This window comes from Copadichromis virginalis, linkage group LG8, assembly GCF_057382275.1.
Source record: "Copadichromis virginalis isolate Kocher_CV1m ecotype Utaka linkage group LG8, C_Virginalis_male_GT1.1, whole genome shotgun sequence".
In the NCBI taxonomy this organism is placed as follows: Eukaryota; Metazoa; Chordata; class Actinopteri; order Cichliformes; family Cichlidae; genus Copadichromis; species Copadichromis virginalis.
The window spans coordinates 15839452-15866365 of record NC_140625.1 but is presented as its reverse complement, the minus strand read 5'-3'; the positions used below and the strand labels follow the sequence as shown (position 1 = coordinate 15866365).

General features: G+C 43.8%; 1 protein-coding gene and 1 long non-coding RNA gene across 2 annotated transcripts in view; both read left to right on the top strand.

Annotated features, from left to right (window-relative positions):
• The first annotated feature begins 6220 nt into the window (after nucleotides 1-6220).
• The window catches only part of LOC146703048 (integrin alpha-M-like), a 42258-nt gene continuing 21564 nt past the window's right edge, over nucleotides 6221-26914 (top strand). The window contains exons 1-15 of the mRNA XM_085466149.1: nucleotides 6221-6374; nucleotides 8031-8133; nucleotides 8320-8423; nucleotides 8890-8960; nucleotides 13673-13787; nucleotides 15033-15160; nucleotides 15287-15432; nucleotides 15682-15832; nucleotides 16854-17004; nucleotides 17236-17309; nucleotides 17448-17568; nucleotides 17707-17846; nucleotides 17973-18119; nucleotides 18212-18424; nucleotides 18519-18652. Of these exons, the coding sequence (XP_085322275.1) occupies nucleotides 6338-6374; nucleotides 8031-8133; nucleotides 8320-8423; nucleotides 8890-8960; nucleotides 13673-13787; nucleotides 15033-15160; nucleotides 15287-15432; nucleotides 15682-15832; nucleotides 16854-17004; nucleotides 17236-17309; nucleotides 17448-17568; nucleotides 17707-17846; nucleotides 17973-18119; nucleotides 18212-18424; nucleotides 18519-18652 (1835 nt within the window). The 5' untranslated portion in view covers nucleotides 6221-6337. The remainder of the gene's footprint in view (nucleotides 6375-8030; nucleotides 8134-8319; nucleotides 8424-8889; nucleotides 8961-13672; nucleotides 13788-15032; nucleotides 15161-15286; nucleotides 15433-15681; nucleotides 15833-16853; nucleotides 17005-17235; nucleotides 17310-17447; nucleotides 17569-17706; nucleotides 17847-17972; nucleotides 18120-18211; nucleotides 18425-18518; nucleotides 18653-26914) is intronic.
• Nucleotides 22700-23264, top strand: LOC146703049 (uncharacterized). Its single transcript, XR_014921943.1, has 3 exons — nucleotides 22700-22872; nucleotides 22947-23091; nucleotides 23174-23264. It is a non-coding gene; the product is annotated as an uncharacterized LOC146703049 (long non-coding RNA).

The following is a 26914-nucleotide window of genomic DNA, read 5'->3' as shown; positions in this document are numbered from 1 at the left end:
GATCTGAACCAATCTTGTGATGGTTTGTTAGGGATCATCAAAAATAAGTAATTTATTTTTGGCAAGATCATCATTTTTATAGTGGCGACCCTTCCCATGAGTGATATGGGTAAAGATTTCCATCTAGTCAGATCGCCTTCTACTTTCTTTAGAAGTGGGATATGGTTTAATTTAGTTAAGTCTGAAAGCTTAGGAGAGACATTAAGACCTAAATATTTAATATTTCCGGACTGCAGTGGGGCAGAGGAAGAATTATGGAAGGAGCAGTTAATGGGGAGAACTGTAGATTTTGGCCAGTTAATTGAATAATCTGAAACTCTTGAAAACCAGTTTATTAAAGTAATTACCTCAGAGAGGTTGGCTTGTGTGTTTTGCACACTTAGCCTTTTTCCTTTTTCCAAGTGTTATTGATAAAACGGCGTTGCTGGCTCTTTATGTTAAGTTTATTATCTATAATAAAGACTTTTTTTATTTACTAAAAAATCCTGTCTGTTCTCCTTTCTTTCTCTTCTGGACCCATTTGTTACTGGTCCCCTCACTCGCATGCCTAGACCCCTTCGGGGGGGACATAACATCGATATTCTCTCTCTCTCTCTCTCTCTCTCTCTCTCTCTCTCTCTCTCTCTCTCTTTCTTTAAAAAAATAATAAGTTCTCTGGGGTTTTGCTTATACGCTTATGGTACCCGACGGAGGAAGTTCAAGCATCCTGAGCTCTCGGAGGTAATTGACCGGGATGAACCGATCTTATTGACCCGCGGTGTGGGTAAAACAAGGCCATTTTCTGTCTATTGAGCATTGTCTGCTAATGAGAACCTGTTGTAAAATTACTTCCAAAAGTAAGGGTGGCTGTGGCCTCAATGTAGCTTGCCATCGCCAGTGTGTGAATGGGTGGATGACTGGTTGTGTAAAGCGCTTTGGGGTCCTTAGGGACTAGTAAAGCGCTATACAAATACAGGCCATTTACCATTTTTAAAAAAAAAATGAAGAAAAGCTCTACCTCACAAAACCAAAATACCTCATCCGAGAGTGAAATAGGTTTAATTGTTTAAGTAGGACCGAGTTCTGAATATGGGCACGGGGCTTTTTTTCACTAAGAGTTATTTATTACACATACAAGGAGATGAGTGGGCGGCCTGTAGGTTACAAGCAATAGAAAGTCCTTTTCATTACCAGCACTGGTGTAGCTTGCCTCCACCAGGCGCTATAGAAATGCAATCCGTTACTAGTCAGATAATCAGATAAAAGGTTTTTATTTTATTGTGCCTGTAATAAGGTTAACAGAAGAAAGCAAAATAAATCCGCTATTGAAAAAAGAAATAGCTCTTTACCGAGAAAATGGTCATCAAGATCGTTGTCATATTATTGATACTGAAACATTTAAACAGAATTCAAACCATGAATTCAACTCTTGTCTGCAATCATTCTGTCTCTCTATACGGCAGTGACTCATCAGAAAACTTCCCTCGTTAGCGAGTGAAAAACCGGTTGAAGATGTTCTGTTATGTCTTGAGCTCTTCATGAGGAATATGTCTCTAAACTAGCGGGGCTTGTGGAAACACAGACCCAACAATTAGTCTCCCTTGTATCCTAATATTGCAATATAAAGGCTCGAATGCCTTTATAGGCATTCTGTACCAACTTTTGACTAAATAGAAAACAATCTAGGTGCTACAAATTTGTCACCTTTATCTTCCAATAGTAATAGAAACAAAACAACATGAACACCAAGCACACACTCAGTAACCAACATCAACAAGGTATTTTTCATTATTTCATATCAGACCATTCCCTGTAAACCCTGGAGATGATTATGTGGGAACATCCCAGTATCATCATTGTCTGAAATACTCATACCAGCCCGTCTGACATCACCAACCATGCCACATTCAGTCGTCTTTCTTCCTTGTTGTGATGCACGGTTTGAACTTCTGCTGGCTGTCTTGACCATGTCTACATGCCTAAATGCTTTGAGTTGCTAGTGATGTCAAAGGCTGATTGGATATTTGGATTACTGTAATGAACAGTGGAACAGGCGTACCTAATGAAGTGGTTGTTAAATGCATGTAGTGTGACTTTACTGCACTATACAATAGCTGATTATAGGTTTTCAGATTGTATATATTTTCTAATAAATATAGTTTCATGCAGTAGCGGTTTTTGATACGGGCGACATGGGCAGTTGCCCGGGGCGGCATCACGGGCATCGGCAAAAAAAAAAAAAAAAAAAATTGCTCATACTCATGCTGCCCCGACATCAGCCAGCGCATATTGGGGATGGCATAAGCACTGTTCGGTTTTCTATCGCCCATTTGCTGGGAGTAAGGGCGCCCTCCATTTGCAAGGTACGCCTCCTGCTTGTGGCACAGGGAGGAGAGGGCGGGGCTGCAGTGGGATTCTCTGGCTGGCTGGAGCGGCATCTAATAACCAACTCGCAAAATAAAAACAAAACAACGATTGTTTTTCTTTGAAATTCTATACACGAAAAGTGAGTGCGAGAGCCCTCGGTGCGCCTGCTTGCTGCTGTGCTGAAGTCAAAGTAAACTTTATTGTCATCTCTGCTATATACAGTCCAGTATATAGAGAGACGAGATGACAAAGCTGCAGTTACAGCAGTGCAAGTAAACAAACAATAAATATAAGAAGAGTAAGAAAATAAATATACGCTTTAGGACTCAGGGTAAAGGGATCAATAACAATTTAAAATGTATAATTTACAGTTTGATGATTTAAAGTCTCACACACAACCCGTCGAAAGGGAGGGGGGCCGGCTGCTTCCAAATAGAGCACATTTCATTCATAATGATGTAAATCCAAGACCATTATGTATTCATGATTTGAATCCCGGGTTGTGCGAAATCCCAGAAATACACCTTAGACAAAGTAAATATGTGAACTAAGGTGTAGGTCTATTAGGTTAAGTAGTGGCGATCCTCGATATGGGGGATTTGTCTTCATACTGGAGTGCAAAATTAAAACCAATGGAAGATGGACAAGAAAAGTTCAAAGTCATCAGGTGCTAAGTTTAGAAAAAATAGAAAAGAAGAGGAGAAACTTGAGGCAGAGGCAGCCAGAAGGGGACGGGGGGACGGGGGGTAGCCTCCTCTGCACCCTGGTGACATACCCCTACTCCAAGGTCCTGCATGTGTGGGTGGTTGTGGTGGAGCGGGAAGAGGGAGGCAGCTGGAGATGGGGAGGGAAGCAAGGGAGGGGCAAGTGACCCCTCCCTGGGGCCAGCTCCCCCGCTGACCCCAGTAGGCACCCCCACACTCCGCGACCCACCAGGGAAAGGGGGCCCAATGTACAATCCTTAATATGTTTTATGTATGTATATGTGTGTGTGGGGGGGGGTAGGGGAGCGCCAGAAGAGGGGCCCGGGAGGGGCCAAACAGGCTAGGACCACCACTGGTTTCACGATGAAACTATATGATGAATGATGAATTTTGCTTTTCTCCACTTCATCAGTTTTGTAAAGTTTAAAAAAATTCAAAGTAAAAATTTGTACTATACGTTAGGCCTAGATGTCAGGTCAGAAGTGAAACGTTTTTATTCATTCATCACAGAGCTTAAAGGATTTACTGAGTATTCATGTTCTGAGAAATGTCAATGATTGTTGTAGTGTGACTCTTTGTTATGAAAAATGCCTTAACTGTTTTGAGAACTGCATGAAGAGTGGTTAGAACTGACTCCAATCGATTGAGAAAAACTGCAAACACAAGGAGTGAAGCCAAGGAATGCAAGAATTCATGAAACATTAGAAATGTAAAAGGAAAGAAGAAGTAGACAGCACAGGGGAAATATAAGAAAATTAGATACATTAAATTTTGTATGCTATAGGGTAGATGTACTAAACGGGCAAATTATTGTGATGCTTCAATCATAGTTAGAGGGAGTTAGAGGGCTCTAACTGCCCTATGATTTATATAATAAAACAGAACCAGTTCACTTCAGTAAAAACCAAAGTTCTGCCAAGACAGGTTTAAGATGTCGATGAAGAAATGAAATAACAAATCTGTTTACTAAGTGTTAATATTGATTTGCACATTACCACCACAGTACTGTTTTATAAAAAGAGATAGATAATATGTGGCAGGAAACAGGCCGGCAACCTCATTGATTAAAAGTTTTGCTCTTAAATTTACAGTTTCGTAAAAGTAAATTTGCCAATATTTTCAGTTGAATAACAAACTTATTATTGTTCAAATGCCCTCTAAATTCTGGAGTAGGTTTTCAGATGGAGATATTATATAGCAGCTGGGTTTAAGGAAAAAGGAGCACAGCTTTAAATATCCACACCATCTGTGTCAGTAACAAAATAAATGTCAAAAATGAGATTGTGTTGCTTTTTACTTAAATGTAACATTTCAACCTAATATCAAAACATTTTATGCACATGTATTCAAAAAAAATGTTTGCTAGAATATCAAACTAGCTGTACTCAAAGAAAGGTGTGGTTCAGCAATTGCAATCTTACATTGAGAAACAATATGCTAAAAATATTTGACCTGGCCATCACAAGTCTTAGCAGCCAGGTTAGACTGATGCATCTTACAAGACTAGAAAAAAGAAGGAAGAAAGGTCTAGATGTGTAAGAGGGTAGTGGCCTCTTCAACCTCTGTGCTCTTTCTCAACTTGTATTACAAAACACAGATCAAGTCTTGTATTATATATCTTTATTCTTAAAGCATCAGAGCCTGGAATATCATCCTAAAGAATGAAATTACAATTTTCCAAATTCTTGAGTATTAAGAAAATTTTGAAATCTAGGCAGTATTAAATTAATCACCTTTAAAAACATGCAGCATATTATCTACTACTAGAGGTGGGAAATAATGAAGTACAGACAATTCATTTCTGTACTTGAGTATTTATTTTTCTGACAACTTTTTGACTTTCACTCCCAGTGTTTTTCTACTCCTTACGTCAAAACGGGCTCGTTACTTTAGGTTTGATGCATTTGAGGAGAGTTATTATTTCATGTCACTGTGGACCTTGACACATCAAACCAATTTGACCCTAAACAGAAAAAAATGAAAACTCAGCTGGGCATACACTGTTCGGTTTTTTCAGTCGCGTTGGTCAGCTCCTGCTCAAACTGTACGATTGAAATGCAGGGATTAGAAGTTTGTTGGTCATGATGCAGGGTCTCACACTATACAGCCCAATGCTCTGATGCGACCTGAGTGCTCACACTGCGTCTATAACATGAAGTGATAATATGAAGCTTATAACACAAAAGCTGTCTCTCGCTCTCCTTCTCTGTCTTTCACTCACACAGACACACACACCACCATCAACTTTGCTAAATTGCTAATGAAAAACATTGACCAGGCAGCTGCAATTGAGCAGCAATGTCCATCTCTTTTCACGGTTGGTGCGGCCGTGATAATTTTGTGAGGCCATATCGAAAAGGCTCGGATGAGCTTGCTAATGTTCTACAAGTTGTGCCTCCATCACTTGTGTCCAGATCACACACTGCACTGCCGTGCTACTCCATCTGTTTCACTTCCATTCTGTGTTTGTGCGTGCGCAGTCTGAGAGGTTGCATTGATACCCTCATGAGGGGCAACAGGACTTCAAACAGGCTTGATTTTCTTGCGACCATACGGTTGATGATCGGGAGCTGGTCGTGAGGTGTTAATCGCTTCTCGTTACCCCATGCTACAAGATGCACAACACATGATTAAAGCAAGACTCGGGCCGATAGTGTAGAATATAAAGACAGCATAAACGGTGTTAGTGTAGAGGACGAAAATCAACCAGGACATCTTGTTGAATTCTTGTTGAATTCAGGTCACAGCCTGATCACAGCTGGGACACTGAGAAAATCTACTCACCCTCTCAACTGAAATTATTGTGAAATATAATTACTTTATTAGAATTAAAGTTTAGACTTAAATAAAGTTTATATTCTATCACATACATGCAGTATAAGGTTCGGTTAGCAATATTTCAATAAAAAGAGGTGGTAGAAATGTTCTTCAAGGAGCTACTTTTACTTTTCTACTTTGTGTGCATTTCAGAGCCAGTACTTTTTCACTTTTATTTAAGTCTGGACTATTTTTAACACTAGTATCTGTACTTTTATTTAAGCAAGGAACGTCAGTATTTTGCCACCTTTGTCTACTACTGACAGTGCTGTCATCATTGTGACTCCTCCTGCCAAAGAATTGCTTTAAATGGTTGCCTTACCTTTGTTATCACACCCTATGATTTCTGCATTTTGGTTTCAACAACTGTTGTGATACTTTCAGCAGAACACTCAACTGCTCAGTGTGTTCTCAACAAAAAACACACCCCCCAAACAAACGCTTGAATTATTTTTCATGGGACTAACACAATGGACTGGATAATTCATGCTACACTGTTCTCATCAGGTAAGACAAGTTTTGTGCCTCCTGATTTTTCATTCTGTAATAATAAATGGGTGAAAATATTGAAAACATTACAGGCCTTTGAACAAACGAAAAGTAAATTAAAGCTATAAGTGTTCCAACTAAATACACACAAGACAGCAACATTTTTAATGAAAAAAACTGTAGTATTAAAAACCAGCAAGGACTATAAACCATGTAGTGAAATAATATCATCCAGAAATACTTTAGTGATGGTCGTTACTGTATTTGCGTTTTAGCCTCTGCTAATACAAATTAAATGTGCGATTAGCTCAGTTAGCTTCTAGCTGTAAATAGCATAATTTTTTTGTTGTTGAAATTCACTGATTGAAAAAGTCTTTCATAAATAGTTTTACTGAAACAAACTAAACGCTTGATTATAAACCATTAGAAAATGGTAAAACTGGATTTAAGATACAGAGATAATAAATTTAATATATCTGCCTTACTACCTTGTGCAGGGCTACAAAAAACAGAACATTTTACACCACTGTGACGTCATACTTCATCCATCCAACGTATTCATGACCCTGCACTCACCTTTGCTACAGGTGGTTATTTTTTAAATTCTTTATTTTTATTTTTTAATGTTTGTTTTATTTTATTTTTTAATTGAACACTAGTATATATTCAGATATAAATACACCTGAAAAATATAAATGCACATATGAAAAAAAGCAAACAAGTGAAGAAGTACATTTTTTCTTTAACTGATTTTAAAAATATCAAAACTTGTGACAATAAGGAAAAGCAGAAATTAAGGGCGTACCACTGTTACGAAATGTATTTCAAAATAGGTTTCGCAAAACTTTGAAATCATGACACTGTCATTGTTGAATACTGTGACATGAAGCAGGAAACAAAAAAGCGTTAGCACTATGTGACGTTTTGACTACTCTTAGCATGTCCATAAAAGGAAGGCTTTATTTGTGTGGCAAAAATAAACAACCGGACAGCTGTAGGATCGCAACAATACACGATTTTTACTGGACAGTAGTCATAGAAGAAATCATTTTAGGTTCTCTGTAGTATTTTTAGTATCCAAAGCAATCACATGCTAATGATTTTAATTTCTTTCTTTGGGCATTTACATTCGCAGTATCAACTTCCACAGAGACTTTTTTGTTACTTGTGAATGGGTGTGGCACGTATTGATGAATCTGACAAACAGTTCAGGAGGAAAGAGGAATATGCACACCAGTGACATTCTCTACACAGTTCAATTTTTAGTACTGTAAAATAAGCAAATGTATACAGTATATTAATAGTTTTTCATACTATAGTATAGCAACGACATCTTTAACGTCTTTAAGTTAAGTGTCAGTATTTTGCTTTTGACAGATGGAGTAAGATATAAGAATCAAAGACACAAAACTAATTCCATAATAAAATCTTAAGTATGTTTTTCAAGTGAATAATTACCTGCCAGTGTTCAAATCTAGTATCTGACTTTGATGCTCTCTAGTGGTAACTGTGGAAAGCTGTGACTGGATTCAAGAGGTGGAATCAAACTAACACATACACTGTATGGAGTTCCTCATATGTGATTCGAATTAGAGATAATATAACCAGGTTATCATCCTTTACAGTGGCTTTAAATAAAATTACAGATGTTCTTCCTTCTTCTTGAATTCTCAGTGTTAAATGCTGCACTTTGTTTCAATATTGATCCCGTGGCATGGAAGGCCCTGAATAACTCTGCTGCTGGTTTTGGATACCAGGTGGTTCAAAGACAATCAGAGTAAGTCACAACATACATTGTTATGTTGGATGTCGATCTATAACTGCAGTTTTAACAATCATTTCTGTTAAGGCCCACAGTAATAAACAGACAAGGATATAATACTTCTTAACAGGAAACATATGGGGTTTATTTAACCACAGTTTGCACTCTAGACTTCATCATTGTCTGAATTTATTTCCTCAGTTTGCTCGTCAGTGCTCCCCTTGAACAGTATTCACAAAATGGAAGAGGAAAAGTATATAGCTGCACCACATCTTCCCCAAACTGCCAAAATATCCAAATTGAAGGTAGGTAACCAAATGTGATGAAACTCTGACAGTAACCATGTTGACATCAAAGAAATTTCCCACAGACGCTAGCACAGAAACTTGTTTAACTCAAATCACAATAAGTAAATACCTTTGTTTATAACATCGAGACTTTAAAACTAATATTATCTTGCCAAATTATGAAGTAAAATAAGCAAAGAAGTCAATGTTATTAATAATGTTATTGTTAAAATGTTTCTTTTGTAATTATTTAAAACTTTAAAATGAAGCAATAGTGAAACTGAATCCTATTTGCATTGATATTAAAGCTGCCTGTTATACATCCTGGTTTACAGTGAAGAGAAGTTTCGATGTCTAACACTTGTCATATCAAATGGGGAAGTGTTTCAGTCATGGTTCTTTGCAGTCATCGATTTAAGTCTTGTTTTTTTCCTTTCAATTGCCTTTTATTAGTATTTAAATTTTCAATACACTTTCAATACAGCACCCGATTTTGCAGTAAACATGTCTCTTGGTCTGACAATGAAAAGTGATCCCGCGACACAAAACACTGTGGTGAGTTACTGAACTGCAGACACTATGAGAACTTTGTTAAAAACACTGAGGAGCAACATCCTCTATCCTTAAATGTCTTGTTATTGTTGCATGAAGGTCATCCCATGAAAAACCAGTGTGCCTCCCACCTGTCCTTCACAGAATCAGGGTTTACAATAACTTCAGCATATTGAATGAAATAGAAGTCAATGCAAAATTTTGTCTCCTTAATTTGAATATGTGTTTCTTTTTAATTCAAGTTTTACATATTTAAGCTGCATTAAAAACTAAATGTGTTTATAGGCCTGAAAACTTAAAAAGGTTTGAGGAAAAATGTTATTTAAAAACATATATGCACAAAATTTTTTTTACACACCCCAGATACTGTCATGATCCTGGGTCCTTTTGACCCAGCGTTTTGTGTTTTTCTCTTCACGATTTTGGTTCTGCTCTTCCTCTGATTAGTGTTTACCCTGTTCCCCCCGTGTGTTCCTGTATCTAGTCTGCGTTTCTTAGTTTGTGTCCTTTCATGTGTAAGTTCCTGTTTTATTGTGAAGGTCTGCGTCTTATGTGAGTGTTTTCAGTTGCCTCCCTAGTCTCGTCATGTTAATCACTCCCAGCTGTGTTTCCCACCTGTGTGTAATCTCCCTGTGTTCTCTGAGTGTATTTAAGTTGTATTTTCTGTCTTAGTAATTGCTGGTTCGTCTGTGTTGTTTCCCCTCAGTCTCCCTGCGTCTCTCCGTATGTATTTCCCCGGACCTCCCTGCATCTTCGTTTCTGGTTTGTTTTGTTAGTTTTACCCAGTTTAGGTTTTCCTGTTTCACCTTCACCCACGCCTTTGCTGTTTGTATTTTCTTTTGTTAAATAAATACTCATCTGCACCAGAGCTGCCGCATTTTGGGTCCTTTCTCCAATTCCACACGTCTGCCAGCGCGGTCGTGACAGTACGAACCAGCCAATATGGACCCAGCAGCTTGCAACCCTTCTGAGGAGCTAAAGGACGATATCATTTTCACTGTGGAGAATCTTCTCAGCCTATGGCTGGAACACCCCCCCGGAAGAGCTTCGCCGCGCAGTGGAAAATCGGCTGTAACGGCTCTTTTTCGGCCTGCCATGGCTATTGGAATCGCTTTCCCCGACCATACAGGCCTTTCTCCACCTCACACCACACCTTCTCTCAGCCACTCCTGCCTCACTGCCCGACTCGCCGGATGTGGTCTTGCCCGGCCCGTCGGAGCCATCTGCGGGGAGGAAACGCCGATCGCGCCGCCGGCGCGCCACCCCACAGCCGGACGTTCGGACTTCTAATTCACCGGCTGTGGTGAGTGAGGACTCTGTGTGTGTTCCAGACTTTGTGACTGTTCATTCAGGGGCTGTGTTTTGTGTGGCGGATGTCAACGCGAGCTGCTTATCGCCTGTGCAGCCACTCTCAGCTCGGTTAGCTACCCCGCAGCCACTCTCAGCTCGGTTAGCTACCCCGCAGCCCTCTCAGCTCAGTCTCCAGTGTCACTTTCTGCTCGGTCTCCAGTGTCAGTTTCAGTTCAGTTTCCAGAGCCTCCAGTGCCGCCTGTAGCGCAGGCCCCAGTAGCTCCAGTGCCGACTGTAGCGCAGGCCCCCGTAGCTCCAGTGCCGCCTGTAGCGCAGGCCCCCGTAGCTCCAGTGCCGCCTGTAGCTCAGGCCCCCGTAGCTCCAGTGCCGCCTGTAGCTCAGGCCCCCGTAGCTCCAGTGTTACTGATCATACACACTCACTCCATGCAGGGAGAAAGTTTAATTTCACCTCAGGGGGCTTTTCATGGTTTAGCTGCCGTTGGCACAGCTTGCCACTCCAGGGCTTCCCCAGAGGCTAGGTCTCAGTCCCCAGCTGATTCTGGACCCCTGAAGATTAGGCAGCCCTCAGAGAACAACTCCGTGTCAGTGCTGTCTGAACAGGGCCAGTGCTCAGCACAGCACCCATTGCCTTCGTGTTTGCCAGAGGACTCCGTGCCTGCTGGCTTTGTGCTGGCTTCGGCTGGAGGGTCTGAGGGACCGCTCCGGCCTTCGTCTCTAGTCTCCGCTGGAGGGTCCGAGGGACCGCTCCGGCCTTCGTCTCCTGTCTCCGCTGGAGGGTCCGAGGGACCGCTCCGGCCTTCGTCTCCTGTCTCTGCTGGAGGGCCCGAGGAGCCCGTCCAGCCTCATGCCTCGTCCGCTGGAGGGCCCGAGGAGCCCGTCCAGCCTCGTGTCTCTGCTGGAGGGTCCGAGGGGCCCGTCCAGCCTCCTGTCTCTGCTGGAGAGTCCGAGGGGCCCGTTCAGCCTCGTGTCTCCGCTGGAGGGTCCGAGGGGCCCTTTCAGCCTCCTGTCTCCGCTGGAGGGTCTGTGGGGCCCGTTCAGCCTCCCGCTGCAGCTTCATCATCATCCTCGCCTGCTGCAGCTTCATCATCATCCTCGCCTGCTGCAGCTTCATCCGAGTCTTCATCCTCTGGTCCTTCCTCGTCTGGTCCGGCTTCATCCGAGTCTACATCCTCGTCTGGTCCGGCTTCTGCCTGTGTTTCGCCTGGTCCGGCCCCGCCATCGCCTGGTCCGGCCTCGCCATCGCCTGGTCCGGCCTCGTCTGGTCCTGTGCCCACCGGGCCTCAGCCAGTGCGCTTGACACTGGAGCGCCGCCGCTGCCTTCTGCACGGCCGGCCCCCTGAACTGCTCCGCTGTCTCCTTCGTCGCCGCCGTTGCCTTCCGCACGGCCGGCCCCCTGAACTCTTCTGTTTTGGCCTCCTGTGCTGTCGGCCTCCGGGCCGGCCCCCTGAGGAGTTGCGACCTGTCCCCTGTGCTCCTGTGCTTTTGGTGGACCTTTTGTTTTTGTGGCCTTGTTTCTGGCCCTCCGTCCTGGACCCCTGCCGCCCGCCCGTGGGGGGGCTTTTTGTTTTCGTGTCTTTGGGCGTCTGGGATCCGCGCTTGGAGGGGGGGTACTGTCATGATTCTGGACCCCTGAAGATTAGGCAGCCCTCAGAGAACAACTCCGTGTCAGTGCTGTCTGAGCAGGGCCAGTGCTCAGCACAGCACCCATTGCCTTCGTGTTTGCCAGAGGACTCCGTGCCTGCTGGCTTTGTGCTGGCTTCGGCTGGAGGGTCTGAGGGACCGCTCCGGCCTTCGTCTCTAGTCTCCGCTGGAGGGTCCGAGGGACCGCTCCGGCCTTCGTCTCCTGTCTCCGCTGGAGGGTCCGAGGGACCGCTCCGGCCTTCGTCTCCTGTCTCCGCTGGAGGGCCCGAGGAGCCCGTCCAGCCTCATGCCTCGTCCGCTGGAGGGCCCGAGGAGCCCGTCCAGCCTCATGCCTCGTCAGCTGGAGGGCCCGAGGAGCCCGTCCAGCCTCGTGTCTCCGCTGGAGGGTCCGAGGGGCCCGTCCAGCCTCCTGTCTCTGCTGGAGAGTCCGAGGGGCCCGTTCAGCCTCGTGTCTCCGCTGGAGGGTCCGAGGGGCCCGTCCAGCCACCTGTCTCCGCTGGAGGGTCCGAGGGGCCCTTTCAGCCTCCTGTCTCCGCTGGAGGGTCCGTGGGGCCCGTTCAGTCTCCTGCTGCAGCTTCATCATCATCCTCGCCTGCTGCAGCTTCATCATCATCCTCGCCTGCTGCAGCTTCATCCGAGTCTTCATCCTCTGGTCCTTCCTCGTCTGGTCCGGCTTCATCCGAGTCTTCATCCTCTGGTCCTTCCTCGTCTGGTCCGGCTTCATCCGAGTCTTCATCCTCGTCTGGTCCGGCTTCATCCGAGTCTACATCCTCGTCTGGTCCGGCTTCTGCCTGTGTTTCGCCTGGTCCGGCCCCGCCATCGCCTGGTCCGGCCTCGCCATCGCCTGGTCCTGCCTCGTCTGGTCCTGTGCCCACCGGGCCTCAGCCAGTGCGCTTGACACTGGAGCGCCGCTGCTGCCTTCTGCGCGGCCGGCCCCCTGAACTGCTCCGGCGTCTCCTTCGTCGCCGCCGCTGCCTTCCGCGCGGCCGGCCCCCTGAACTGCTCCGCCGTCTCCTTCGTCGCCGCCGTTGCCTTCCTTCTCTTTACGATTTTGGTTCTGCTCTTCCTCTGATTAGTGTTTACCCTGTTCCCCCCGTGTGTTCCTGTATCTAGTCCGCGTTTCTTAGTTTGTGTCCTTTCATGTGTAAGTTCCTGTTTTATTGTGATGGTCTGCATCTTATGTGAGTGTTTTCAGTTGCCTCCCTAGTCTCGTCATGTTAATCACTCCCAGCTGTGTTTCCCACCTGTGTGTAATCTCCCTGTGTTCTCTGAGTGTATTTAAGTTGTATTTTCTGTCTTAGTAATTGCTGGTTCGTCTGTGTTGCTTCCCCTCGGTCTCCCTGCGTCTCTCCGTATGTATTTCCCCGGACCTCCCTGCATCTTCGTTTCTGGTTTGTTTTGTTAGTTTTACCCAGTTTAGGTTTTCCTGTTTCACCTTCACCCACGCCTTTGCTGTTTGTATTTTCTTTTGTTAAATAAATACTCATCTGCACCAGAGCTGCCGCATTTTGGGTCCTTTCTCCAATTCCACACGTCTGCCAGCGCGGTCGTGACAGTTACTTTGGTGGCCTCTAACATGGATTTTTTAATAGCATTAAGGGACACATTTGAATGGCTTTAAATAGACTGAAGTAATTTTTTAAAATCTACATATTCTGCTGGATCGTGTGAGATTTTTTTTTTTTTTCAGTTTTGGTTGATTTTATAAGGATTGAACCGATGTTTATGGGACTTTATGGGAACTTGACTTTGTCTCCTCTCAGGTGTGTGGTCCAACAATTCCAAGGGACTGCAAAAGTATCACCATGTACAACGGTGTGTGTTTTCACATGGACCGATCTAATACATTTGGACCACCTGTACCTTCTTCTCCAGATGGTAACAATAAATGGAGTTTGTGAAAATGTGCCCTTAATAATTAGAGTCCCGGTGCCTCCTTAATAAAAATCTCTTGCATTTTTACTTGAACATAGTCTTACTAAATCAACTGAAACTGTCTCAAGACTTCTCTTATATATTCCAGCAATTAAGGGTTAATCAGAAACAGTAAATAGAAAATTATGTTTGTGTGAGATGTGATTACTCATAGATGAATATAAGTATAAGTTGTATGATTTGTTGATTATTTTTTTGTTTGTTTACAGTTTTCCCCTCTAAGCCTTATTTCAGATTGTCTGTTTGGATTAATTGTATTATAGTTTTATCCAAAGAGCTTTTCTGGACTAATTTGACCTGAATCCATCAACACTGAAACAAATGCTGGTAAAATTTGAGCTAGCCAAGATTAAATCTACAGCATAAAATGTATTTAATTCTAAACTTATATGCTTTTCATACAAGTTTCACACAAGACAGATACAAACTTTATAAGGTTTATATATATCTTTTCCATATGGGTTATTCAGAATGAAATAACCATATCTGCATGTAAAATGAAAGTGTTATTTGAAAAACAAATACAAAAACACCCTTTGATTTCAAATTCATTACAAAAATGAAACTAAGCCTGGTTGTTTGGGTTATGCAATGCATGACAAAATGCAAGAAGACTAGTACATACACACAAGATCTTTGGGGGAAAAAATTTAAAGGAGACAGAGAAGTTTACTTCCCTCTAAAGCTACTTACGACTTCTTTAAAGCTCTGTATGCAAATAAGTAATGTATTATGGTTTTCCTGGAGAAAATCATTTGTGTTGCTGTGTGTTACATCACGATGTATTCCTGTTACATAAGAACAACGTAAACATGAGGCTACTGTCGCTCACAGTAACACAAATTCCAACCGTAACAAGAACATACAGTACAGAGGGTCTTTCTTTTAGTGTTATAAGTTTGAACACAATGCTGTTTCTATGACTGTAATACAGGAAGAAAATACAAGTAATTAGAACTGAATGCAAAAACCAAGGCTACAAATAACTAAATTAGCTTAATAACTAAATTAGGCTTCTGTAAGCAGTTTTAAGACTCATTTAAACTAATTTAATATCTTAATCTTAATTTCTTCTTTTCTTTCTTCTTATAAAAGACTAATTGTCTAAATATGTGGGTATTTATAGTAGATTTGCTAAAATGTTAAAATTCACCTAAAATAATCAATTTCAATTCATTTATTTGATAGTGTGCCCGACACAAGTAGACATTGCTTTTCTGTTGGATGGTTCAGGCAGCGTATCTGTCCCTGATTTTCAAACAATGACGACGTTTGTGGAAGATCTAATCCAGGCATTTCTGTCAGTTGATGCACAGGTAAGACACTGTACTACCTGTCAGTTATATCGTATTACAGACACAAATAGTTTCACCTGCTTTTCATTTATCTCCATAAAAAAAGGCTATTCTATATTTTTTTATATTGTTTCTCCCTTTCTTCAGTTTTCTGTTTCCCAGTTTTCCTCGTTACCTCGGGTTCATTTTTATTTCAAGAAATTTTCCTCATCTGGATCACTAAAGACTGAAATCGATGGAATCACACAGCTGGGGGGATCTACTCATACAGCTCGAGCCATCAGACATGTTGTGTAAGGGTTGCAATGATATTACTGAAGCACTACAGTTAAATCATCTGGACAGACTTCCTGTGCAGATAATTTCTGTATTGACTGATGCAAGAATTGCGAAAATACTAAAATGTCCATGAGCGATAATACAAAACAGATGGATGCATGCCAAAATAACAATCATTCATGCAATTTACTCTATGATCAAAATGTGCACTGTAAAAACATGTTTTATGTTGAAATTAGATTTGTTTATTTTTAATTTGACAGAAACAATGTTTTCACACCACAAAGAGGTTCCAGACCAGATGTGAAGAAAGTCTTGATAGTAATTACTGATGGACAATCTAATGACCGGTATGACCTGGGAAATGCAGCACAGCAAGCAGGGAATCAAAACATTGTTCGATTTGCTATTGGGGTAAGTACCTCCATTATTTAAACCTGCATAATGTTTAAAATTTATACTAATAATGTGTTTTGGTTATTTATTAGACTACAGTCACATGTTCCTACAGTATATGGAGCAAAGTAATGAGCCACCTACACAGAAACCATGGAAATCTGGGCCGTATCATCACACTGTTTTTACACTATTGTTAATGTTAATTTCTCCTCTATTGGGTTTCTTCACTGGCTTCCTGTTGAATTCAAAATCCTGCTCCTCACAAACAAGGTCTTAAATAATCAGGCTCCATCTTATCTTAATGACCTTATAGTACCATATCACCCCATTGGAGAACTTTGCTCTTGCACTGCAGGCCTACTTGTTGTTCCTATATTATTTAAAAGTAGAATAGGAGGGAGAGCCTTCAGTTTTCAGGCCCCTCTTCTGTGGAACCAGCTTCCAGTTTGGATTCAGGAGACAGACACTATCCCTACTTTCAAGATTAGGCTTAAAACTTTCCTTTTTGCTAAAGCATAAAGTTAGGGCTGGATCAGGTGACCCTGAATCCTCCCTTAGTTATGCTGCAATAGATGTAGGCTGCTGGGGATTCCCATGATGCATTGATTATTTCTTTTTCAGTCACCTTTCTCACTCACTATGTGTTAATAGACCTCTCTGCATCTGAATGGCAGATAGCCATCCCTCTTTGAACCTGGCTCTGCTGGAGGTTTCTTCCTGTTAAAAGGGAGTTTTTCCTTCCCAAAGTGCTTGCTCATCAAGGGTCATATGATTGTTGGTTTTTTCTCTGTATGTATTATTGTAGGGTCTTCCTTACAATATAAAGCGCCTTGAGGCAATGGCTGTTATGAGTTATGAGTGGTATCTAATTTCAATAAATTTCAATAAATAAAAAAGCTAAATTAATAATGGATATTGTATTAATGTCTGTATTAAACAGACTGTATTAATCTTTGTATTAAACTGTATTAAAGTTTTAATAAAATCAGTAAATAATTTTGCATTAAATGTAAACACATGTTTTAAACAACCCTAGGTGGGGAATGCATTTATTCAGCCTGAAGCAAAAAAAGAACTACGCACCATTGCATCGTCTCCCTCAGACAATCACGTGTTTCAAGTGCAGAACTTCAACGCACTTGAAATAATCCGGCAGAGTTTGCAGGACAAAATTTTTTCCATTGAAGGTAAATTATATATTTAACATTTAGCAAGCTTTGATACAATTTCTGTAAATGTTACATTGCATTATTGTATCATTGCTTGAGGCTAAAGGTCGATTTCACGAAGTATTGGTGAAATGAAAAATAACTACTGAGGCACCTTTATAATAAACAGATATCATTACACTAAATTACTAGTGTAATGCGTTGCGTTGTGTCTATAAATAAACCTTTTTATATTTTATATTATTACAGGATCTCAAACCGGTGGAGTCTCTCTGAAAATGGAAATGTCTCAGGAGGGATTCAGTGCAGTTATTGTGCCTGAGGTAATTAAAACTACCTGAAACTCACCAGACAGTCTAGTCATAGAAAGAGAGATTCAAACACTTTTTATAAAAACAAGAGTCCAGATTTTAAAGGTAAAATAAATTGTATATAAAATGTATTTCCTGTCTGCACTGTAGGGAATTCAGATGTCTATTGTTGGTGCAAACCAGTGGAAGGGAGGCTACGTGCAATACACAACTGGAGGGGAGAAGCTGAAAACATATGAGGATGTGTCTTTGGAGCCTAACAGTTATCTTGGTAAGAATATTACAGCTTTAACAATCTAACTCATACACATGTAATCATGTATATACACAGCTCTGCTGTAATTCTTTCACACAAATACGTATATCAGATTTTATATCTATCTTCTCTTTTTGCCTACCTAAATTCTAGGTTACTCCATGGCAACTGCTAAAACCCAAAGTGGTTCCCTGACAATTGTTGGTGCTCCAAGATATAAACACAGAGGAGCTGTGGTCGCTGTTAACAGAGAAAGCTTTAAAAACCAAACAATTGAGCCGTTGGCATCACAGGTATGTACTTACAGCAAGACAAAACTGACTGGGATTATTAACTGGTAGTAAATACTTTCTTAAATACAAATTGTTGTCATTTGGCTTTATGCGATTATTTTCATCAATAATGTGTTTCTTACACAGTATCAGACTGGTGAATATTTCGGGGCAGAGGTGTGTGTCATGGACATAAATGACGATGATATCACTGATCTAATCTTCATATCAGCCCCAATGTACACGGAGCCTGATAGAGAGGGAAGAGTTTATGTTTGCAGACTAACTGTTTTGGTAAATCAAAGTTTTATCCACTTCAATTAAATGAATTAGTTTATTTGTCAACTTCCCTAATGATCATATAATATTCACTCTCCTGCTTTTAGTTTGTGGAGTGTAATTTTGATGATCCATTAGTACTAAGAGGACGTGCAGCTGTCAAAGGAAGGTTCGGCTCTTCTCTTGCTGTGCTGCCTGATCTAAACTCAGATGGATTCAGGGATTTGGCAGTTGGAGCACCTTTGGAATATAATGGTGAAGGCAGCATCTACATATTCCACAGTGAAGGAGGAGGAAGAATCAGTCCTACTTACTCACAGGTACATAACATCGAGGAATTCAAAAAGATGACTAAACGTATTTATCAATATACAATCTGCAGCTTAATTAATTAAAATGTTTTCATATACACAGAAAATAACTGGCTCTGAGGTCCAGTCAGGACTGAAGTTCTTTGGCCTGTCAATCAGTCAGTCGTCTTTTGACCAGAGTGGTGATGAACTGCCTGACTTAGCGGTGGGTTCAAAGGGTAGAGTTGTTTTACTGAGGTAAGTCACAGTCCAGATAGTCCAGTCATGCATTATAGTTATCTGTGGTAATTCCACCATTGTTGTTAATTTGCAATCTTAACAAATGCACTACCTGTCAAAAAGAACTGCATATAGGTTACATATCAATAAATTCATCATAAATGATTGAGTCATTCATTATAAGGGATTTATGATTTTTCAAGAAATACAGATTGAGGGTAAAACTGTTGTCTAGAAGCATTAGAAACAAACAAAAGATAAATTGGAAGCTAGGACTAAGAAACTTGGAATTAACGACTAGGAGTGAACATGGAACAAAAGAAAAGAAAAGAGCAGACACAGCAGACGGAGATGACATGACAAAGATCGAAGGGAGACTGAGGACTTAAATACATGCGATTATGAGAGGATGCGCAACAGATGGAAGAACAGCTGAAACTACTTACACACTACCAGCACATGAGATGTATACAGGACAAGAGACTGTCAAAATAAAAGAGGAAGTAACAACACTGAGAAACAAACTAAGATGCATGAACTTGACATTAGGATTGGGAGTAACCTGACAAGAGGACACAACAGACCAGGGTAACAGGAGGGAACATAAAACACAGGGACAAGAGATAAACAAACATGGTAAGAGGTACCTAAAGGCTAGACGACAAAACAAAGACCACAAAATACAAATATTACACAAAGCAGAAGCAAAACTAAAAGAGCCAAAACCAGGAACGTAAACTGAACTGTATGTAGCGCCCCTGACTGTGTACTCCACTATAGCCGGGTACGCCCTGAGTTCTAGTTATCTTAAACTTACTTAGTTGCCCTCAGTGAAAGTTCCCCTGATTTACACACGTATAACACACAGATACACTTTTACCTTACTTTGAACTATAGATAAGAAACAGTACTAGACACAAAATCTTATGTTTAAACCAAGCAGGTTTACTGAATGACTTGGTAAACACCCAATAAATCAATAAAGTAAGAAGTCTCTTGCAATGACAAAATACACTGAACAAAAATATAAACGCAACACTTTTGTTTTTGCTCCCATTCCCCATGGGATGGACGTAGAGACCTAAAATTCATTACAGATACACAATATAACCATCCCTCCCAAACAGTGGTCACAAATCAGTCCAAATGTGTGGTAGTGGGCACATCTGCTATATTGAGATAATCCATCCCACCTCACAGGTGTGCCACATCAGGATGCTGATCTGACATCATGAGTAGTGCACAGGTGTACCTCAGACTGCCCACAACAAAAGGCCACCCTGGAATGTGCAGTTTTGTCTCACAGCAAAATGCCACAGATGCCACAAGCAATGAGGGAGCATGCAATTGGCATGCTGACAGCAGGAATGTCAACCAGATCTGTCGCCCGTGCATTGAATGTTCATTTCTCAACCATAAGCCGTCTCCACAGGCGTTTCAGAGAATATGGCAGCACATCCAACCGGCCTCACAACCGCAGACCTCGTGTAACCACACCAGCCCAGGACCTCCACATCCAGCAGGTTCACCTCCAAGATCGTCTGAGACCAGCCACCCAGACAGCTGCTGGAACAATTGGTTTGCACAACCAAACAATTTCTGCACAAACTGTCAGAAACCGTCTCAGGGACGCTCAACTGCATGCCCGTCGTCCTCATCGGGGTCTTGACCTGACTCCAGCTCGTCGCCGTAACAGACTTGTGTGGGCAAATGCTCACATTCGATGGCGTCTGGCACGTTGGAGAGGTGTGCACTTCACGGATGAATCATGGTTCACATTGTTCAGGGCAGATGGCAGCTGAGAATGTCCCAGTTCTTGCGTGGCCAGCATACTCACCGGACATGTCACCCATTGAGCATGTTCGGGATGTGCTTGACCGGCGTATACGACAGCGTGTACCAGTTCCCACGAATATCCAACAACCTCGCACAGCCATTGAAGTGGAGTGGACCAACATTCCACAGGCCACAATTGACAATCTGATAGACTCCATGCGACGATGTGTTGCACTGCATGAGGCAAATGGTGGTCACACCAGATACTGACCGGTTCTGGGTCCCCAGACCCCCAATAGCGCAAAAAACTGCACATTCCAGGGTGGCCTTTTGTTGTGGGCAGTCTGAGGTACACCTGTGCACTACTCATGATGTCAGATCAGCATCCTGATGTGGCACACCTGTGAGGTGGGATGGATTATCTCAATATAGCAGATGTGCCCACTACCACACATTTGGACTGATTTGTGACCACTGTTTGGGAGGGATGGTTATATTGTGTATCTGGAATGAATTTTAGGTCTCTACATCCATCCCATGGAGAATGGGAGCAAAAACAATAGTGTTGCGTTTATATTTTTGTTCAGTGTATAACAATAATAACAGTTACACAGTTCTTTACTGTAATGGGCCCCACACACACACACACTCTCACACCACCCAATTTCCCAAGTCCCCTCGGTGCAGGCCTGGATCGATGCTAGGGTGCGTAGGAACCAACGGTCCTAAAAGAAAACAAAATGGTGCTCCTACCTGGAAACCTTAGTCTTTTGTCCACAATACACTCACGGCACGCCGAGAGGTCCGTCCCTTAGGTCGCCGAGCTGCACGCTTACTCCTTTTAAGCAGCAAACCTGACCGGCCCGCCTTGGCAGTCAGTAGCCTCCCACTTCGTGCAGGTCAGGTGACGTCCAACAAAGTCCGCCTTTATGGCTGACTACGATTAGCCATGTTAGCACGCCGCTAACTACGGATATTTCGAGGCAACAGTGCAAACCAGTCCGGGCTGCACCACCTCACAGTCACGCTCTGTTACTCAGCCATGGGCGTAGGATGATTTATCCTCACTGTTCATTGGAAAAAAGTCTCTGTAGACGCTAGCCGCATCTCGCGCACGCTTTTCTCGTGGCTGCCTCCGCTCTCTCGTCTCTCCTTCCGCCCGCTCCCTTTCAAAGTAAAAGCACCTAAACACACTTCCTTATTACTATTACAACACAGTAGAACGAACAACAGAACTATTCAGATATATCCAACTGGAAATAAAACTTAGCCCCATAAAATATACCCGGGCCACATCCTCCCCCTTCTAATCGTCTGGAGTTCCTCATCAGACATCTCCCAAGGCGACTGAAAACAAATAAAACTCCACACATCTTGAATGTATAACAGACACTCTTAGAACTTCACTTTTTTTTTTCATTTACACATTCCCCAACTTTATCACAACCCCTCTGTGAACAATAGTAATAGGTTGGTGACTAGCCTTCCCTGGTTCATCGTAGGACAGTCTCAAAACTGGCTTTATTCTTCTCTTCCCAGTCGTCCCTGACCTAAGGCATTTGCTGACCTCTTTTCCAATACTCCGTCTTCCCCTAGACCTCTTTGAGAGAGGTCTTTGCTTCTCCTCTTCTGACTCTGTATCGGTGTTCTTTACATCACCAATGTCATCTGCTTCCTCCTGAGACTCTTTGGCATTGCCCTCAGATAGAAACATAGCTTGAGCGTCATCCTCCGATGCCAATGGAGAATTGTCACTAAATGACTCCTCCCTCAACACTTTCTCCACACAGTCTCTGTACCAGGCATGTGGCCTCTCGTATTCTACATCTGACGGTCCAGTCGACTCCCCAGTGTCTTGACTCATGTCTCTGCTTTCTACCCTCTCTTTTCCTTTTCCCATCCTGCGAGTCTGTGGTCTCGCTGGCACTTCATCTCTGGCCATGCCTTCTGGCAGTCTTACTTCTGTCCCAATCGGTAACAAATGATCTCTGTGTAGGGTTCTCACACTACCTTGACCCGTTTGTGGCTTCACCCTATACACCGGTAGGTTGGGCAGTTTTCCCACAATCACATGTGTTACAGCGTTCCATTTGCTTTCCAACTTATGTTTCCCCTTCAACCCCAGATTCTTAAGGAGTACCCTGTCTCCCACTTCCAAGGCTTGGAAACTGACTCGTCGATCAAAAGCTCTTTTGTTTCTCTTGTGTACCTTATCAGCAGCCTCATTGGCTAATGGATAAGCTCTCTGCAAATCCTGTTTCAAGTCCGTCACATACTGTGAATGAGTCTTCTCCTCAGCTCCATCATGTCATGGTCTGTGGAATGCGTGATGCTCGGGTAGCCACACCCCCGGGCTGGGCCATCACTAGCACACCTGCTCTCCATCCCGGTGATTACACGGAGATCCACTTAATCCGGCGCTGACGGATGCTCCACGCCAGTCCGTAGTCATCCCCACAGTGGTAACCAGACTTCCACGAAAAGTGTGCATTCTCTTCTGCTTGGAACTTTGTTTAACCTGCCTACTTCTGTCCAGATTTCTACTCGGCGTCTGCTACCTGCCTGTCCTCCGGCTCAACTGGATCTCGCGGCGCTCACCTGGCCCACTCGCCATTCCACGGACTTCCTGCCCCCACGGACTGCCACACTTCCCTCCCGAGCTCCCACGGTTCCGTTCTATCGTAAGCCCCTACTCTAACTCAGTCCTGATATGTTCTCCCCGCTTCCTGGCTCCCTAGTAATCATCTCCCCTTTCTATTGCAGCCCCCCGCCGTCCCGATCCCGGCTTCCTCGTGTCATTGTTTCCCCGGATTTTTAGTTTCTGTTTTGCTCTCTACTTTCCCCGGGTCGCCTTTCGTTGTTCTAATAAAGTGTCTTTTTGTTAGCTCGGAGTCTGCGCCTGGATCCTTTCATGCCCGCGCACCACGGCGCATGACACATCAGGAGATGCTCCAAAACAAACATCCACGGGAAACCTAGCCTCCATCCCAAACATCAAAAAATAGGGAGAATACCCTGTGGCATCGCTCTTTGTGCTATTATAGGCATGAACTAGTGACCCTACATGCTGACTCCAAGTTCGCTTCTTCTCATCCCCTAGTGTCGCTAACATTGACAACAAGGTTTGATTGAATCTCTCGGGTTGCGGATCCCCCTGGGGGTGATAGGGAGTTGTCCGAGACTTCCGTATACCCAATGACTGCAAGAGCTCACGGATTAACCAGCTCTCGAAGTCTCGTCCTTGGTCAGAATGTATTCTGGCAGGCAATTCATAGTGCACAAAATATTTGTCCACCAACACTTTGGCAACCGTGGTGGCTTTTTGGTTTTTGGTGGGGAAAGCCTGTGCGTACCGGGTAAAATGGTCAGTTACCACCAAGACATTACCTATCCCCTTGGAGTCTGGCTCCATAGACAGAAAATCCATGCAAACCAAGTCCATGGGACCCTTGCTGCTCATCTGGTGCAGCCATCGGTGCCCTGTTGCATTTAGCTTTGCAGTGGTAAGGACATACGTCAGCGGATTGTTATCAGTGCTCACAGTAAACTTTGCGCCATACAAATAGTCATGGAATTTGTCCACGACGGCCCATTTCAAAGCCAGGAACTCTAACTGGTGCACTGGGTACCGCTGTTCGGGGCAGCTCAATTTCCGGCTGGCAAAAGCCACGGGCCGCAGCCCCTGGGGGTGCTCTTGGTACAACACGGCCCCAAGACCTTTCAGACTGGCATCCACATGAAGGGTGTATGGCTTGGCAAAGGCTAGCACAGGGGCAGTGGTCAGACACTGAATGATGTGGTGAAAAGCATCAACACACAACTGATCCCATCTACTCCCAAAGGGCTCTGATTCTTTCAAGTAGGTTTTTCCTTGTCCTGCCCGGCCTTTCTTACTGCACTGCGTAGGGGCATAGCCTTTAGTGAGTTCTGTGAGTGGCCTTACAATGGAAGCATAGTTAGCTATGAAGCGGCGATAGTAGCCGCAGAACCCCAGGAAAGATCGCAGGGATTTCAAATCTGTGGGCGCCGGCCATTTAGTAACCGCTTCTACTTTACTCGGATCGGGGGCAACACCCTCTGCAGGCACAATGTGTCCCACATACTTCACTTTCGGCTGACAGAATTGGCACTTATCCAATGAGAGTTTTAATCCCACTTCTTCCAGTCTGTCTAGCACCTTCAAAAGTCGCTCCTCATGTTCCTCCAGGGACCTGCCAAAGACTATTAAGTCATCGAGGTACACTAGTACCTGCAGGAGGTTGATGTCCCCTACTGCCTTCTCCATCAATCTCTGGAAAGTGGAGGGTGTCCCTGTGATACCTTGGGGCATTCTCTCAAACTGATAGAAACCCAACGGACAAATGAACGCGGTCTTTTCTTTGTCCTCCTCCGCCATGGGTATCTGGTAATAGCCACTGCGAAGGTCCAGGACAGAGAACCACTTACTCCCTGACAAACAATCAAGTGCATCATCGATGCGGGGAGTGGTGTACTGATCAGGAATGGTTCGACGGTTTAGTGTTCGATAGTCAATGCACATTCCTGATACTGCCATTTTTCTTTCTGGCAATGACAATGGGAGAGGCATAAGGACTGCGAGATTCCTTGATAATGCCAGCTTGTAATAGGTCTTGTATGTGTCTGCGCACATCGTCAATGTCAGCTGGTGCAAGACGCCGTGACCGTTCGCGGAATGGTCTGGAGTCTGACATCCGAATGTGATGCTCTACTCCCGTTGCCAGACCGACATCCCACTCACTGAGGGTAAACACATTAGCCCTCTTGGACAACTTCTGTCGGAGCCGCTCTTTCCATTCATTTGGCAAAGGTGAGTCGCCAAAATTTATGAGAAGGGGATCTAGCTCTCTCTGATCTTTCCCCTTTTTTGAACAGACTTCAACTGCTGCAGTTACAGTATCAACCGTACGCAACTGACCCATAACGGTCCTTTCTGGGAGAACGATATCCCGGGAAGACTGATTCTGCACTGCCACAACAAAATGGTCTACCTCCAGCGCAGAGCTAGACAACACCATGGGCTGCAGCAGCATGCCAGCTGGCAACGGAATGGTTGGGGATGCTTCCACCATTAATATGCCTTTGCTGAGTGGTTGTTCTAGCTCCACCCGGCATATAGCATGACAGCTTTGACCGGCTGGGAGTGACAGGGAGCTGGGCCCAACCCACTTCACCCAGCCTACTCCACCCTCATCCTCTACAGGGATCTCCACAGGAGCTGGTGGGGTTAAAACTCCAGCTGTTTGGCTTACAGTCTGCACGCTACTCACGCCTACGGTGTCCTGGCACAAGGTGGCCAATCTCTGGAAAAGGGAGGCATTGGTGCCTATGATCATGGGGTCCCAACTCCAGAGGTCCGGACCTCTGGAGTTGGGACAGATCAAAGCTAAGACCGAAATGGTCTCGTGACCTCCTTTGACTTGCTCGGGAAATTCCACATCCACAACGACATAGCCGAGATAAGGGTAACTAGAATCACTCAAACCCCAGATGGCCAGACCTGAAACTGGGTAAACTGGGACACCTGACAAGTGCTCCTTATACCAGTTCTCAAAAATAATGGTTACTCTTGACCCACTGTCTAACAAAGCATTGCACGGTTCACCATTCACTCTGACTTGCTTTACATTAGATGGACCTATCAAACCTTTAGGGATCCCTCTGTCCTCTAGCATGACTACTTCACTCCTCTTAACTGAACACACGGTATCACCTGCATCAGGGGGTTTGGGATATGATTCCCGTCGTTTGGGCTTTTTCCGTGACTGAATGAACCTCTGGATAACCTTGGCCTGGTTTGCGGCATTTCCACAAAATGCCCATTTTTTCCGCAGCGGTAACAAAAGTTGCTTTCTTTATCACTGGTGCTACCTGTCCGTGCAGAGTTCAGACCAGACCTGTACGGCTCCACTCTCAAAACTGGAGAGGACACAACAGACCTTTGCTCTCTGGCGTCCAGCTTCTGCTGCAACCTTTTAACCAGTTTTCTCAGCGCAACCACTTCGCCATCTGCTGAACTCTCTACACTGTCAGTCTTGCTTGTTGGAACAGGCTCTGCAACTTCTCTTGGTGCGGGGCATGACTGGTTTACCACGGATGAGACCATAGACTTCAGTTCTCGAATCTCAGTTTTCAGATTCTGAATTTCAATCTGTCTGTTGTCCTGTTCTGATTGTGTTTGGACTTTGTGTGCTACCAGATGCAATTTAGCCCGGGAGGCTTCATACTCCTCCTCACTTCTGATCTCACTTAAGAGCTCTACAAAACTGGGTGGGGTTTCTTTCCTGTCTCTCAGCTTGAGTTGCACTAACATCATGTCGGAGTACACGGCACCCCTAAGGAGCTGTTCTACTCCTGTCCTATCAACACGGTGGGCTTCAATTCCACCACAACTCACTACCCTGCTCAGCGACTGCTCTAATCGCCTCAGAAAGTCGGATAGTTTTTCCTGCAGTTGCTGTTGTAGTAACCGAGAAGCAAAGTACA